General features: G+C 54.1%; 1 protein-coding gene across 5 annotated transcripts; it reads left to right on the top strand.

Annotated features, from left to right (window-relative positions):
• Positions 1–440: 440 nt before the first annotated feature.
• LOC106112271 (protein Wnt-11b-like) lies at positions 441–15719 on the top strand. 5 transcript variants are annotated; one of them, XR_008749715.1, is made up of 7 exons: positions 859–1776; positions 7954–8119; positions 8548–8783; positions 9274–9551; positions 10216–10508; positions 11279–12466; positions 12569–15719. XR_008749715.1 is itself a non-coding variant. In XM_055818204.1 (6 exons), the coding sequence occupies exons 2-6, from the start codon at positions 7902–7904 to the stop codon at positions 11451–11453; spliced, it is 1200 nt and encodes a 399-aa protein (XP_055674179.1). In that variant the 5' UTR covers positions 448–1776; positions 7890–7901; the 3' UTR covers positions 11454–12515. The 5 variants fall into 5 exon arrangements, 4 of the variants coding, with proteins under 4 accessions (XP_055674181.1, XP_055674179.1, XP_055674178.1 ...); XM_055818204.1 differs by lacking the exon at positions 12569–15719 and having other exon boundaries at positions 448–1776; positions 7890–8119; positions 11279–12515; XM_055818203.1 differs by lacking the exon at positions 12569–15719 and having other exon boundaries at positions 11279–12515.
• Positions 15720–16743: the final 1024 nt, after the last annotated feature.

Genomic DNA, 16743 nt, shown 5'->3' with positions numbered 1-16743 from the left:
TGGAAAGCCTTCACATTTCACTGGATCTGCATTTTCAAAGAAAAATAGATTTTATCAAAAATTTCCAACTAGCTGTTCTGCTAACTCATGTGGAAATTACCTCGTCTGCAACTAACTTGCAATTAAAGCACACTTCCCCCCGCCCCCCTCCCCCCCCTTTTTCCCTTTTTCTCCATGGAGATGAGAGCCAGAGCTTCCTCTGCTTCGAGAGGTGAAGAATTTCCTGGCTGCTGGCTGGCTGATACCACTTCCCTGCCTGGCAGAGCAGGGAGAGTACTCCTCATCCTCATGTTCGGACGGAGCACAGGTCAGCCTAAATGTCCCCAGCTCTGGGACAAGACAATGCAACATAACGTCCTTTAGGCTATCGCAAGGCATGAAACCGCTGCAGCAGAGAATGCTGTTTTCCTCCCTCTGCCCAGCAGCTCCTGCCCCGGGTTTCACCTGATGAAAGAGCTCAGGTACATCCACTTCCACGCAGACAGCAGCAGAATGGCTGCTGGAGGCATCACGAAGGTATCGCATCTTTTATTTTTTGCTGATGTTGCTGCAACGTGTTCCCAAATGCAGCTGATCTCATAAACCAGTGTCCTCTTACCATAGCCTGGCTCCCTGCGGCAGGATGCCTTTTACGTGCTTTCAGCTAACGCAGCTTTGCTCTGTGGCTTTGGGATGGGACAGTAGGCTGGTGGCAGTGGCTCATCCCCATGTGTCACCTCCAGGACATGAGCCCATGTGTCCCTCCCATTCGTAGGGCTGTGCCGCCACTGCTTTCCATTATCACTCACTGTCACAGCCTCTTCTGCGTGACTCAACAAAACTCCCCTGGCAGCTATTTCTAGCCTAGTTAGTGAGGTCAGGCGTGTTATTCATGACACTTTCTTCCTCTCTGGTGGGGCTCCAGCCAGGCTGGGACCTGCCACTGGCTCTCCAGCACACAGACCTTCAGCCAGAGGAGACTCTGGCAGGGGGCAGATGGGGAACGCAGCCCCCAGCACCTCCTCTGCCTTGCAAAGTCCTGTACTGCCTTCTGCAGCATCCTTGCCTGGGTTGTCCTGAGGTTTGTGGGGGGAGCGCAGATGCTGACACATGTTCTGCAGCTGGATCCCCCAACCCAGCTGTCCCCAGGCCCTGGGGACAGGATGTGCTGCAGAGCTTGCTCTGAGCTACCTTGGTGTGTGCTGCCCGCAATGGGTCACTGCCACATTAGCACACGAGATGTCACCAGGTGCTCTGTCTCCTTACAGTTGGAACCCCCAGGCAGGTGCAGCCCCACCATCCCTGGTTGCAGCTTTGGGGCACTGGAAGGCCACGGGGCCAGATGAAGCATCGTGTGTAAGCGGTTCTGGAGGAGATAGGCTGGCAGGAGCTGGTCCCCACCACCCCAGTATCCAGCTTCTCAGTATCCATCCTGTGGTGAGGTCACAGACTCCACACTACATCAGAAAGAGGAAGGAGGATGGTTTCACTAAAGGAAAGCAGCTCTCTGCAGCAAGACAGTCTCCTACCACCCAGGGAGACCCTCACCAGCATCCCCAGCCTCCGGAGGGGATGGGATGCTCCCTGGCACCCCCCTGCAGCAGGGATCTCATCCACAACCTGTGGGATGTGGCAAGAGCTGGCCAGGGAGCACAACCTGTCTCCTTGCCAAGACGTCAGTGCTACATGACAGTGTGCCATCACCACCTGCGTCACCACAACCTGGTGCTGTCATCATAACCAGGTGCTTTCACAGCCTCCCAGGCCAAAGGATGTGGCTCTTCATGCGGTTGCTCGGTAGGTGAGCGTGGGCTGGGGAGCTTGAGGGGAGTCACCAGAGGCTTGAGGGGACGTGGGGCACTTTGATGGCAGGGGAACTCTTGGAAGGTCCTCATACAAAGCTGCCTCTCCTGAGCCTGGAAGACAAAAGCCATTGCAAGCTGGGATGGTGCATGGGGAGGGGTCCCCATGTGCTTACGCAGGTCACAAACCATTCATGGGCATTTGCTTTGGCCCCTGTCCGAGTCCCAGGGGTGGAGGACATGAACCTTTGGCCATCCAGGACAACTATTTGATGTTCTTCCACTAATTAGCTTAATCCCAGGAGCAAGCTCTGTTCGCGGGCAAGCCCCGACCCAGCAACAGGTCTTCTCCTTGCCCACCTGTGAGCTCCTCCTTGAGCCTTCCCCTCCTGGCTGTGCCCCCAGGGCAGCCAGCACCAAGCAGGCAGGTGCGGGGGTGACATTTTCCAGTGTTCCTCCCTGCTCCCCACTGGTCTTTCCCTCTGCTTAGCACCTGCAGGTGAAGCCCCAGCACTTTCTCCCCACAGTGGCTCTCCATCACGAGCAGGCTGGGGAAGGGAAGCCTTTCTCCCGGGCTGGGAATCCCCTCCTGCTCTCCTCCTTCCCCAAGAGAGAGCCTGACATGGAAGGGGAAGGAGTATTTTTAGCACTTACCCTAGAGTTGCTCCACGGATGGAGCTAAGAGGAGGAATTGACATCAAATGTAGGACTACTTTTGCTTTAAAAGGAAGCCTTTTTTGTGTGTGTCCTACTACTTAGTCATTGCAAAAATTTTCTGTGAAGAGGGCTTGGTAAAAATCACCTTTCATAAGAGGCAGCAGGCTTGAGCAGGAGGCTGACCTCAGAAATCACTGGACACCGTTCCCTACACTGGCACTGGCTTGCCATGCCCTGGCCCCGCTCCCACAGGGACCTTGCATCCCAAGGAATGGGACAGGGTGGCGCGTAGCCTCTCTGGTCACAGCTCCCAGCACCTGCAAGATGCCTCCACCTGCCAGACCGCCCTCGCACACCTCCTCTCTGCATTCCTGCTCTCCGGCAGCTTTTCCTGACCCTTGTCCACAGCTCCCCCTGAACCCCTTGGAACCCAGATGCTCTTGCTTTCCCATCTGCCATCCAACCCCAGTATGAACTGGCTGTGGCAACCCATCTGAGGTCCTCCAGGTCCCAGAATAAGACGCCATCCACATCTTGAGGAGCCTTCCTGAAAGCAATATGGTTAGTAGGGGGGAAAGTGCCTGTGAGACTTGCCAGCACCAACGCGGCAGGCAGGAGCATGGTGAAAGCAGGTTCTCCAGGGACCCGAAGGGGTGGTGGTGGCCCTTAAAAGCAAAACCACTGGCCAGAAGGTGGCAATATCCCCTCTCCTTTCTGGGCCTCACACTGCACAGAGCAGAGACCCGGTCAGCCCCTTGTGCAAGGGATGGGTCCATTCTGGTCTGGAAGCTCTAAGCCCACTCAGACCAGCCTTTGGACCGAGCAGCTTGGGCAATGGCAGGGCAACGCTCCACGTCCCACCCGGGCGGTCGGGCATCCCTGCTGTCCGTCTCCTGAAGCTCAGCCTGTACCAGCCGCAGTGGGTGCTGGGGCTGTGCGTGCCACTGCACCATGGCCAGCAGGGAAGAGGGTGTTCCACGGTGGGGGGCTCTGGGGAGGACCAGGGCCAGGAACCAGTGTATGCTGGGGCCACCCAGCTGGAAAGCAGCTTTGCCTAGGTAGCAAGCCCAGACCTTCCTCCCCCTCCACCTGCACAGAGGTGGGCTTGCACTTTGCCCACCTTTGTGTCTCAGGAGAGATTAGGGGATTGCTGACCCTCCTGACCCTCTTGTCTGAAATCCTCTGTTGCTGGGTCTAGTTGTGCTGATGGTCACTTTTTCTTGGGCCGTGTGGGCAGCTGATGAGATAACGTTAGAAATCACCCCAGAAGGATTAGCATCTCCGACAGACCCTGCAGTCCCACCGAGACCTCCTCATCCCTCAGCAGAGATGTGGCGCTGGGACACTTTGGAGCAACAACCAGCAAAGCAGCTCGTCCTGGCAGGCTGGATGCAGGACACCTGCCACAGAGGAGTCCAGGGCACAGTGACTGTAACTGGGAAGGACTGGAAGCCACTGGAGGTCCTGCATCCTTCTGGCTGAAGTCTGAAGAAGGAGGTGTCTGGTTAGATGTGCCCAGTGCACGGGATTGCTTTTGCTTGGCAATTCCTGCCTTCGCTGCCCTCCCTCTGCCCACTGAGCACATGATGCCCAAAAAAGTACCCAGACACCTCCCAACACTGACAAAGGCAGCTTTTCCTGGTCAGAAAATTCCTAATCCCTTCAGAAGCTGTTCAGATTTCCCCGCAATGTCCCCCTCAGGGCCCAAGGCATTTCCCCATTCCCCAAGGCTGAAAGGGGAACTTACAGAGAGTATTTCATAACATCAAAATCCTCAGGGTTAATTGAAAGGAGCGCTTAGGCTAGCACAAGGGAGAAGTGCGGACACCGTATCTGATTTTGTGTCGAGGTAAGAGAAGGATCTGCAAAAGCCATGATCGGGAAGGTGGGATGTCAAAGAAATACCAGGGACTTCCACAGCACAGTGAGTGCCAGCAGGACTCAACCGGCTCAGGGAAGGTGAGAGCTGAACTATGTCACTGTGGTGAGACCAGTCTCACTTGGGTCTTTCACCAAAGACAATGAGTAACTTCACGGCGAAGGAGCCCAGCTTTACCCCAGGCCCTCAGGAGTCTCGCAGCGCCAAGCTGCCAGTCACGTGGCAGAGCCCCAGGCACCCCAGGGTGCTGTCACCCCGTCCCACACCGCACCAGCATCTGGCCCCAACAGCAGGTGCTGCTTCGTGGGGCTTTTCTTCCTCCACCCTTGGGATCTGTGATGTGTATAAGCAAAATCCATCATGCCAGGGACTTAACAAGGACTATCTCTTACGAGAGAGCCCTCGGTAGAAGCAGACCAGGTTCAGAGATCAGGTTTGTCTCTGCCACATGCCACCTGGGGTGGAGGCTGGAGAGAGTTTGATCTTACACAGGACGGCAGGACTCAGGTACCACTGGAGCAAAACAAACAGCGGCTTTCTTAAATAGCTGGGGTGCTGGAGGAGACTTTGGGCTGATGATGGAGCAGCTGAGTCAGGCTGAAGATACGGGGACTTGCAGATAACTGAGGAAATGGTCTCCTGTCCTACAGTGCTGGTCAGTTCTGGCCCTTGGGGGGTGCACTGAGGTTGTCTCAAAGCTCAGGGACTGGGGTGGGCAGTGGGTCTTTCCAGCAAACCATACGGGACGTGAGCTGAGCAGTGGTGAAACCCTTCACAGTCAGCTCTGCCTGGCTCTTTCTGTACTGCACGATGCAGCTCTAACCCTTTGCACGCACTTGTGCCTCAAACCCGTTTGTGGGTTTTGTCACGGGTACTCTGAGGCCAAGTGAGTTCTCCGAGAGTCATTTCATGGGGATCACTTAATGGTGACATAAAAAAAAGTAAATTGTATTCTGGAAACGGTCAGGGTGCTTGAGCCGCATCTGGGACCATAAGGAAGCCTAGAAAGTGGAAGATGCTCTAAGGGCTCCCCAGGGTGGATGCCCTGTAGATGGATGAAATCTGCCCAGATGCCTGCGCTCGGCCTCCCTGGGGAGCTCCCTGGGGAGCACAAACTGTGCTAGCTAGGGTCTGACTTGCCCTTACATCTTCCTTCATGGGGCAGTATTCAGGGCTGGAGAGGGCAGCAGTCGGGCAGGACCTGCCCTGATGTCCCACAGGTGCTGGAGGACTCTGTTGTACTTGCTGCTTGGTCTGCAGTGGTTGGGAGCAGCACGTGCTATAGGACTGGGCATGCTCCTTGCTACCTTATCCCATAAAAACAGGCAGGCTCTTGTTATTCTAACCAGCTTTGCCCTCATTTTGGGGACTGAAACCAAAACGCAGGATTTAGTGTTTAGGGAATATAGACTTGGCTTATCCCTTGTCCTCTCCAACAGAGACTCTGCTTTCTGCAGCCGGGAAAGCATTTCACACCCTGAAATACTTGGGTCAATTTTCTAAGTACCAATTGCAGTGAGAAAAGGCCCCTGTTGCCCCAGACCAGCGAGTCCCAGCCCAACAGTGCCAATGTTCAGCCAGTGGCATAGCAGCCAGTGGGACGTCCAGAGCGGGACAGGCTTCCTGCTGAAGCCACTCCAAAGCAGAAATCCGTGGATGGTGGTTGCTGGCCTCCACATGCCCCCTGCAGAGACATCCAAGCTGTGCGCCCCGACAAGCAGCTCAGCAAATTTGCTTTTATCCTGTACCTTTCCTCTTCCTGCTGAAAAATCATTCCTCAGCTGACAAGAGCTTGCTGTAACTTTGGAGCCTTTTGGTGTCAGCCCACAGGCATGAGGGAGAAGAAGATTAATGGGATCAGAGCCAGCCAATTCCAGGGACTGAACACAGCGTCTCTTTGCTTTTCTCTCTGCCCTTTAATTAAGCCCCTTGTAACTCTGCTTGGGATTTGGGAGTGACCTCGGTGCTTTCCCAGCAGGACCCTTCCTCATGGGCCATTGCTCTGGCACAATGCACCTTGTGGCCTTTTCATCCCACGGGAGTAGTGTGGGAAGGTCATCAATTCAAGCTGCGTGTCCTAGTTTTAGTGCACATGATAGCAAGTCAAAGGGAGGTCATGAGGGGCTGCTAACCAGCCACCCAGTTTTGCCCTTTAAAGGGAAAGCACCTGCCAGTGAGAAGGGAAGTTGCACAGCGAGGGAGAAAGTGAAAGCCCAAAGTAGAGGTCTTCAACTTGTGGCTGTTACCAAAAGAAGCTGGTGTCAGCTGGACTTGTCTCTCAAATGTCACCTCCCACAGTGGGAAAATATCAGCCTACCTGGTCCCTGAAGGTCTTCACAGCAGCAAGGCTGCACTTGTGCTTTTCTGCTCAGGGAGGGGAAAGATTCAGAAAAGCACACCTTGTGACAAGCATGTGCAAGCCATGGAAATGTCACACCAAACTCGCTCCTGTCCAGGCAGATGCCGTTTTCCTGGCTGCATCATTTCTGTCAGCTGTAATCTGGTCCCTGCAATGACAAGGGCACTTCAGCAGGTGACACCCATGCCCAGTGCTGGCCCATGGACATGCACACATCAGCTTGCCCACAGCACTGGGCAAACTCCCCTTTGGGCTGTCTGTGAGACAGCCAGTGGACTTTAAACTCCTTTTCTTGGCCTGGAGAGGCAAATTGCTGTGGAAGCTGGTTATGCTGCTTTCAGGAGCCTGGAATTAGCGGTACCCATCAAAGCGTTAGTCCTGACGCAGAAAGCCCAGCAACAGAGGTAAAGCGAAGCCCTTTAGCTGTCCCTCCTGCCCCTATGCACTTTGGGGTACTGAAGGCAACAGACAGCCCAATGCCAACTACAGACTGGGGTTTGAAGCGCTGACAAGCTAAAGACAGCCCCACGCTGAGTTAGATCCTGCTCTGACCACATGTCTTCTAATGGGCGCGTTCAGTTTTAGGGCTGTTTCTCAAGTTTGCATGGGCAGGGCTGTAGAACAGGGTGCGGCAGAGGGAGTCCCTGCACTGCAGCCCAGCACCTTCCTGCAGCAGGGAGAGGTTGCTTTAACCCAATTGCTTTGGAATGAGCTTGTGGGCTACGTGCTGAGAGCCCTTCTACATGTCCCCTTTCTGCTCACCCTCTTCCTCCGCAGTTACGAAACCTGCTAGCAGATGCCAATGCCCCAGCTGAGGATGGGGCAGTAAAATGGTTTGTCTGTAAGAAAAGGGGCTGGGGCTGAAGCTGTGAAGTTGTGTCTAGGGGCAGGATTTCCTCACATTCAATCAGGTTCAGTCCCAGCACAGCCTTTGGCTGGGTCCTCTCCAGGCTGAAGACACCAGTGCCCACACCCTTGATTGACACATATACATCTGGAGTTTTGGTTATTGCAGCATCCTGGCTGTTCTCATGGGGCTCTGGAGACAAGAGGAGGCAGGCAGCTGAGACTTTCACTCTTTCTGGGTCAGAGAAAATGTGTTGTTCAAAGCTTCTTGCAAAGAAAATAAGTAAAAAGCCAGAAATTACTACCAGCCTATGTCAACCCCTTCTGTCCTTTACTAATGTCCCCCTCTCTTTCCGATTCCTGCCAGCCAGTTACAGGCATGTTTTTACATCCTGAGCAAAGACACATGTACCCGCTTTGTGATCCGACAGCTCTCCTGAAGATGCCAGAGGTGGAGAATGCCATGGCTCTGGTCTCTACGCCTTGCCAGGGCGTGAAGGGGTATGCAGCATCCAAGCACTTAGTGGGGGGACGTGCCAGACCTGATGCCCCGCAGCTCCCCACCCTTCAGCCGGTCATCTCTTCATCAGTTCCCAGGTGCTGTTTCAGGGATGGTCGCTGCTGCTAACAGCTGTACCTCCCTCCACCCCCCCACTGCCCTAACCCGCTGTGAATGGCACCGAAACTGCCTTTGTTCCCCTCCCCGGGGGGGGGGGGAGGGAGTGTGGGGGGGGGGAGGACAGGACAGGACCGCCCGCGGCTATAAAAGGGGGCGGCAGCGCAGAGCAGCCCCAGCCCTGGTCCTGGTCCCGGCCCGGGTCCCAGCCCGGGTCATGGGTCACCCCACGGCCGCTGCCGTGCTGCTCTGCCATCTGGGGCTCTCCACGGCCATCCAGTGGCTGTGAGTAGTGGGATGCGCCCCACCTCCCCCGGTGCCCCCCTCGGCGGCTCCCTCTCCCCGGTTGGGTCCCCAGAGGGATGCCCGTGCTCCCCCCACCCTGCTGACACCCACCCTCTCCCCACAGCGGGCTGACCGAGAGCAGTAGCGGGGTGGCCTGGAATGAAAGCCACCACTGCCGGCTGCTGGCTGGGCTGGTGCCCGACCAGTTCCAGATGTGCCGCAGGAACCTGGAGGTCATGCACAGCATCGTCCGGGCTGCCCGCCGGACCAAGAGCGTCTGCCAGAAGACCTTCGCAGACATGAGGTGGAACTGCTCCTCCATCCAGCATGCCCCCAGCTTCGGCCCTGACCTGCTGAAAGGTAAAGGATGCTTTGTCTGCTGTGTTCATGCTCCTCTTTCTGCCCCACACAGCTTTCCAGGCCGCCTGGCAGCGCTTTTAACGTGCAGTCCTGCTGTTCAGCTGATGGGCGTTAACTTTGCCTTAGGTATATATTTTGGGGAAAACCTGCTGCCATTACACTGGAATTAGCAGTACACATCAAAGCATTAGTCCTGATCCGGAAAGCCTAGCAGTGTTAAACCTGCAGTAACTGTCATTTCAAACAAAAACAGCTGCTAGAGGCTCGAAAAAAGGCTGGGGGGGGGGGGGGGGGGAAGTGGTGGGGACACAGGCTGTATACTGACAGTATAACATAATGGGTGGCACAGGCTAAAAATATATGCAAGAAAAACACTGGGCCTTGGTTTTATCCTGCCGCAAGAAAAAAACCCCTCATTTACATTGTGAGATCTTTGAGAGGAGTGTTTGGCCGGGCAGGGAGGAAGGACATCTCCCCCTCTTCTTCCCAGGAACCAGGGAATCCGCCTTTGTCTACGCCCTGGCTGCCGCTGCCGTCACACACTCCATCGCCCAAGCCTGCAGCTCAGGAGAGCTCCCTCTCTGCTCCTGCGGCTCTGTCCCCTCCGAGGTCCCCGGGCTGGACTTCAGATGGGGTGGCTGTGGGGACAACCTGCACTACGGCCTCCAGCTTGGCTCCGCTTTTGCTGACAGTCCTTTAAAATCCAGCAAGTTGGGGACACAAGCGCTCAAGGCCATGAATCTGCATAACAACGTGGTGGGCAGGCAGGTGGGTATGGTGCCCACCAGGGACTGCTGGTGCCCAGCACACCTACAGCAGCCTGGGGGGCAGAGGTGCCTAATGTGAGGGGGTAGGCTCTGGCCAGGCTACTGGGATGCTGTGCTTAAGGTCAGGAGGCAACTAAACGGTTAAAATGGAGTTACATGTGTTTGCAGAGGCATCCCCCACTGCTACCCACCTCCCAAACATCCCTGCACCCTTTCCACAACAAGCACAAGATATTTATCACTTCACACCAGCGCTTCCAGCACTTCTTTCTGCCCCTCTGATGGGAAGCAGGGGCCCATCCTGACCCTCTCCAGCTGGGCACCCCAGCCCTGCAGAGTAGTGGGGGGGTGTGTGCTTTTTGTGCTTTCATGCACTCACTTCCCCAGGTGAGGATGTGGCCATTCTGCACTCTGTTGGCTGGAGAGGCCACCAGCCCCACTGCAAGCTCCAGCAGGGAGTTCCCCAAGTATCAGGTTCTTATCATAAGGGGAATGAAGCAGGGCTGAGTCCTCGATTGCCCCATTATATTCATTTAAAGGTGGCAGTAAGCAGCTGAGCTCTTTCATCTCTTGAAACTTCCCATGGATGCTCTTGCAAATCGATCTGTAGGGTGGATACCAGGAGAAAGCAGAAGCAAATTCATCTGTTTTCCTGTCCTCTGCAGGTGCTGAGTGACTCCCTAGATACCAAGTGTAAATGCCATGGTGTTTCAGGCTCCTGTTCGGTGAAGACCTGCTGGAAGGGACTGCCAAACCTAGATGAAATTGCCTCTGACCTCAAGTCCAAGTACCTGGCAGCCGTCAGGGTGACCCACCGGCTCATAGGGCCCAGGAAGCAGCTGATACCCAAAGGAATGGATGTCAGGCCAGTGAAAGAGACGGATCTAGTTTATCTCATCAGCTCTCCCGACTACTGCACACTGAATCTCCACCTGGGGTCTCTGGGGACACATGATAGGTAAGAAACTGCACTTAATACGCTGTAACTCAGCCTCTGTTTTCATGAGTGTTTGTACCACTGGATCTGAAAGCGTGCTGGTGTGGATGGGCAGTCCCCCGTCAGATGGGACACCACAGGCACTCCTGTGAAATCTTTGCTTCTTAAAGCCCCAAGGAGGGCAGGAAGGCAGATGCCATGCAGGTGTAAAGGCAGGGGAAAGCCCTTACCGAGAGTCCCTCAGCTCCACTCTCCAGGACAGGTCCATCCAGTGAGGAGTCAGAAAGGGAAATACCGCCTCTCCCTGCAAGCCTTAGGGTGCTGTCTGCCGGTAACCAGAACGGTTCAGCAGACCTTGGAGGCTGTGGTGCTTCCCAGATGTCTCCTTTCTGGAGCGACTGCAGGGCAGGCAGGGAGTTTTTAGAAGGATGGGGAAGCCTCCTCTGAATGCTGAGCCAGGGCTGCCTCAGGGCTGTGACGTGCAATCCCTGTTAGATCTAGCAGTAGCAGTTCCTGGTCCTAGCCATCCACCCCTCCTTCTCCCCGGGAGGTTCCTTTCCCCAGTGTGATACAGACTGAGTGTGCCCAACCTCAGCCGCTCACACGCTGCCGTAATAACACCAGCTGACATCCACGCCAGTCTGCAAGCAGACCCGTGCATCTCGCTGCCCTCTGCTATGGGCAAGTCAGCTCTGGGAGGAGGTCAGGGCAGAGAGCTGTGGTCAGTGTCACCGCCATGGGTGGGCATGTACATGCCCTCAGCTCCCGCTTGTGCATCCTCCTCCTGACAGGCAGTGCAACAAGACCTCCGTGGGCAGTGACAGTTGCAACCTGATGTGCTGTGGCCGTGGCTACAACACCTACACGGAGGAGGTGGTGGAGAGGTGTCACTGCAAGTATCACTGGTGCTGCTACGTGATGTGCAAGAAGTGTCAGCGGAAGGTGGAGAGATACGTCTGTAAATAATGCCAGAGGCGTCACGGCAGGTGGGAGGACTCTTGCGCTGGTATCCTCTGGGGCACAGCTGGAGACAGAACATCATCGCAAGGGATGCGCCGACCTCCGGCAAGAAGGGGGCTATGCGGGAAGCCTGGACGCTCGCATTACCACAGAAGACCTCAAACTGAGAGATGCCGGGAAGCCTAAGACCGGAGGCCGACCTCTGCTCCATCTCTCCAGAGCAGGACAAAGGGCTGCCCTCCTGCAGCTGGCGGGGAGTGTCCAGCCCTCTGTCTCCAGCTGGGGACAAACCATCTATCACTCCGCATGCAGCACAGCCCCTTTTTTCCAGGGGTGAATGGGGACCCTGGGCTGCCATTGTCTCTTTGCAGGAGGTTTCTGACAGTGGCCTGAACGCCAGGAGTGATGGATGGGAAGGGGGGTAGAGACTTGTCTGTTGGGAGAAGGCCACAGGGAAAGAAAGCTGCTTTGGGTGAGGAGGTCATGGGCAGCTGCCCTGGGGACAGGTTTCTGCTGTGGGCTCACCCAACTCCTCAGGGGCAAATACTGGTCCAGCACCCTTTGCAACATCTGAAATGAAACCCAAGCTTGGACACAGGCAGAAGCAGTTATTGCTGCAGGAGACAGAATCATCAATCCTCCCCATGACCTGTATGGAGATTGCTGCTGCTCTCAGTGACGGTCCACGACAGCAGACAGACCTAGGGACAGGAGCGGGCCCGGAGGCTGCCAATACAGGGCAGCATGGCAAAACTGCACCTAGAAGCCTTGTATTAACAAAGCAGCCATAGCAGCAGAGTAGCTTCTGCCCTCTGGGCTAGTGTTGGAGGTGGGTGCTCGCTCAACTTGTGGCATACCCATGGCTTGTCCTTCCTGCCCCTTCTTTCAGACCACTAAGGTCTTCAGCCCAGTCCTTCCACCCCCTTAATACCAGATGTGCTGGGACTCTGGCCGGGAGGGAGGACACAACTCCAGGACCCTAGGGAAATAAGAATGAACCTTTAGTCTCTACACTTCATGTAAGTGGGATTCTGGTGTACATTTTTAAAATAAATGTATTATATCATACCTCTCTGTGGCATGTTTCCTAGGACAACCCCTTTCCCTCATGTCTTTCTCAGCTGGCCACAGAGGAAGCAAGGCTGTAAGGAGAGCATAAAGCCCAGTATCCATACCCTCACGGGCAGCAGCAGGGGACCGGTTCGGGTTTAACTCTTTCTGCTGCTCATTGGCCCAGGTTTGCCTTTAATTACAGATAATCTGTCAGCCTCAGGTGCCGTGCACATAAGGAAGGTTTCTATCCCCTGCTTCCTCAGGTCTCTGACCAGCCAGCAAGGAATCTGGCTTCCTGGGATTCAGGCTGGAAACAGAGGCAGTCCAGGATTATTTCTGTTCCTTTTGAATGCAGGCTGGACTAGCCAAGCGTGCATGTGTGAACAGCAAGGAGCTGGGAGCCAGGGAAGGGGGCTCTCATGGCCCCCCATTTCCCCTAGAATCTGGCAAAGCGCTTGCATGGGATAAGAGATTCATGTTCGTGCAGTCTTTCAAGAGGAAGGATGAGAAGGCACTGAGAAGAAACCATGGCACAAAGAGGACAGGTAAACATGATGGAAATCCTAGAGCAATTTCCTGCAGCTCACACCATGACCTAGAGACTCTGGTGGCTTTGCGTGCGCCTTGGTTTATTTGTGGTTTGCATTGAATGGAGTTGGCCGCCTTCAGCCCCGAGTCCAGCTGTACAATTACTCATTTCCATATTCATTCAATCATTTTTAATAGCCTCTGCTGGGTCACGGAATCAAGTCATGAGCTTTTATTGTAAACGGTCCCCTCCACTTAATGTGCTCCAGGTTTCTCTGTTAACAATGAATAAGAGCCAAGAGTCAAAGGTGGCTTGAGACAAGCCTGGGAGCTGGAAGTTGAAATGCTCAGGGGTGAAGCATATGCTCACATAGTTAACCAAGTGAGTTAACTATCATTATCAGTTGTTAATGTGCTATTGACTTGATCTGGCTGCTGACATCTAGCCTTCCCAGAGTGACAGTAAAGCCACAGCTGCGAGGCTTCCATCACAACTGCCAAAGGCCAAAAAGCTATCTCAAGTTTTTGTTTTAAAATGCAATTAGGGGGTTAGTCACTGGCATTCCTCGGAAAAGGGAGTCTTCAGGGGCCAGGCTGCAAAATAGCTGCAGTTGCTGTGTCCAGAGCCAGGCTGAGCCCAGATGTGATGCAGGTACTTAATTAGGAGGATTGCTTAAATACCTTCCCTACAGCCACCTTGCAGTGCATCACCAGATCAGAGGGAGGTGAAACCAGGAAGGGCTGTGAACTCTGCACAGCATTGCAAAACTAGCTGGTGAGGAAAAAAAAAAAAAAAAAAGACAAAACAGGGGAAGGATCTTGTGGAGTGAGAGATTCAGCCAGGAGGGTGGGAAATGTGATTTGCATTTGGTAACTACAAACACACATAGCCTGGGGTAGAGGAGAGGAGCCACAATAGCTAGGAATGCCCTGGGGAGATGTCGTGATCCCCTCCTAGAGAGGTTCCATTTGAATTTCTGCCTCGGAAAAGGCAGGGTCAAGTGCTGAATATGCAGAGTCCTCTACCCTCCCTCCTCACATCTTGACTGCGAGCCCAACCGGGAAGAGCTGGGGAAGGACCGGAGGGGTCAATCAGTAGCGAGGACCTTGGGCTCCGTTTGTCTCCTGCAGGAAATCGGAAAGCACTGTAATTAGTTGAAGGGTGCAAAGGGTCAGGCTGGCAGGAGGGACCATTGTGGGGAGGTGACAGTTATGTGACAATGCTCTGAGTGGGAGGTGGTGTAATCTGGGCTCACACCTGGATTTACCAGGGTTGTGAGATCTGCTGGACTGGAAGTGTCTCCTAGGGACCGAGACCCAGAGCAAGGCAGTCAGCATCAGGCTATGGATCTGGAGGGAATAAACACTGCACTTGGCCCCAGGGATTGAGGAGATCCATCTGGCTGGATGCATTTTCTCTCTCTAACCCTGCTTGGACAGAAAAGCTAGCGGGAAGGTGCCAGGGGAACACAGAGACCCATCCCCCAGACCAGACTAGCACAAGCACCCCCTGACTTAAAAAGATGGGAAAACTTGGACCCTGATATCACCCTCCGGTGGCTTCTAGCACCAGTCAGTGCAACACTGCCAAAGAAATTGGTGCAGGAAGGCTTACCTCTAACCTCTGCACCCTTGCTTCCACCCCAAACATCCCCAGCTTGGGCAGATAGCCCTTCAGGACCTGAATAAACCTGGGCAAGGCTGGTAGCAGTGTCCCTGAAACCAAGAACATCTCTGTAACAGCTGTGGCTTTTCAGCCCTTCAGACACTTCCTCACGTGTTTCTTTTGCCCCACTTTCACGATCGGTCCCCTCCAGACTGTGGTAGGCTGCTGTCATTACCCTCTGCTTCACAAGCCCTCGCCAGGCTCACTGCTAATGTGATGGATCTACCTCTTTGACTTTCCTGTCATTAGCCATTTCTCCCAATGTCTTGTGGCTTTTTGTTTATCTGTCTCTCTGGGAATGAGGCTCCCCAGAGCTGAATTCTCCATGGCCATGGCAAAAGTCTTTCACTTTCTGGTGCTGTGAATTGACATGGGAGACATGGCTCTGAAAATGGCTTGCCTAGAGAAGAAAACCATCCCTCCACGTGAAATGTGGCGAGAACCAGGCAAAGGGTTTGTTTTGAAAGCCTCCTCTCTCTTACCGCCTGACTTTTAATTTGGGTTTGAAAAGAGTAACGCTGGTATGAATGTGATCATCTCCTGCTGGTTAGACTTGTGCAGACAATGAAGTCTGGAGAAAGGCGAGTGATTTTCATGGACTCTTGACTTTGCTGCTAAAGCACCAGGGTTTGGTGGGGTTTTTTTGCCTTTTATTTCTTTATTCATTGAGGGATGACACATAACTTATTCCAGGAGGATAATCTGAGCAAGGACAACAGACTGTTGGTAATCAAGTAAACATTTTGGAGGAAGAATGACTCTGTGTTCAAGAACATGTTGGGATATTTCTTCCCTTCAGCCCTGCATTACAGCTCGGACTGGACTGTGGGTCAGGACCTCCACCTGCTTTTTGCTTGTGCTCTTTACAAAGAAAGCTGAGCCAGAACAAGGAGAGGGCAAGGGATGGGACCACTGTCTGGGCACTCAACTGTTGATCAGCATCTGTACTGCTGTAAATATTCGGGGGATGTTGCTTTGACCTTTGGGATGGTTGGTGCCTACACTGTCACACCGCAAGACACAAACATGAGTAAATGCTTGTATTTAAGGAAAAACCCTTGCATCTCTGTTCTCCTTTATTTCCGGGGTGTTCAGCAATATTGTGATGCCCTAAAGATGACAAATAATAATAGGGATTGTCCTTATGGGGATCTTCAGCCAAGGGACAAATCAACATAGGTGAGTAACAGCCATAAGACCAGAGGGGGAACCAGGCTGCAGACTGAGGGCCCTTGGGCACAGCTTAAAGGACAGCTGTGGCAATGGCTGTGTGAGGTTCAGAGGGGAAGCAAACCTCCATCCCTTCTCCTAGGCTGGGCAGGCTGGCATCCCTTCACCTCTGAACCCTGTATTTCAACCCTGTATTTGAGCAGTTGCTTAATCAGAGTGGGAAAATCCCAGATACTGCAGGTTTGTGACATCTCCATCATGTCTGCAGGGGCCTGGAGGGGTGGGGTGGCACTTCTGAGCAGCCAAACCTCCCTTCACCAGCCTGTATTTCTCCCTCTTGCTTGCTTAAACTCATCCATGTTCAGCATGGGCAGCATCCTGGAGGCTGCTCACGGTGCACTTTTTGAATCGCTTTTCTGCCAGTGCAGAGAAGGTGCCATGGCTGCCTGGTTGAATCACTGAAGAGCAGCATCTTCCCTTTGTGCTTCCCTGGGCACACTGTCTGCAAGGTCCATCGGACAGCGAGTTAAAGCAGGGAGGGAGCTGCAGAACAGTCTCCTCTCCGGATCAGAAGCCATCCTGGGGCTGCCACTCAACTGGGCTTTTCCAGGAGCATCCTCCCACCAGCCCAGAACTGGGGCCATACAGATTTTGAGGACTTTCTCAGCTTGCATATGGGTCAGCTGTGACCACCGTGCATGTGCTGTATGGTGGAGTAAGGAATTTCCAGGCATGCTTCTGGCTGGCTGGAGCAGCACCCGTGTGCTGTAGGGTGACATGCAGAAGCTCTAACACCTTCCAGGAAGACTGGATGTACATGTAATGTGCTGGAGCTCCTGGGAAGTGCCAGACAGGCCTTCTGGATGTGCACGGCCAGAT

The sequence above is a fragment of the Falco peregrinus genome, chromosome 13 (genome assembly GCF_023634155.1).
Source record: "Falco peregrinus isolate bFalPer1 chromosome 13, bFalPer1.pri, whole genome shotgun sequence".
NCBI lineage: Eukaryota > Metazoa > Chordata > Aves > Falconiformes > Falconidae > Falco > Falco peregrinus.
The sequence above is the reverse complement of the archived record's forward strand: the minus strand, read 5'-3'. Positions and strand labels throughout refer to the sequence as shown.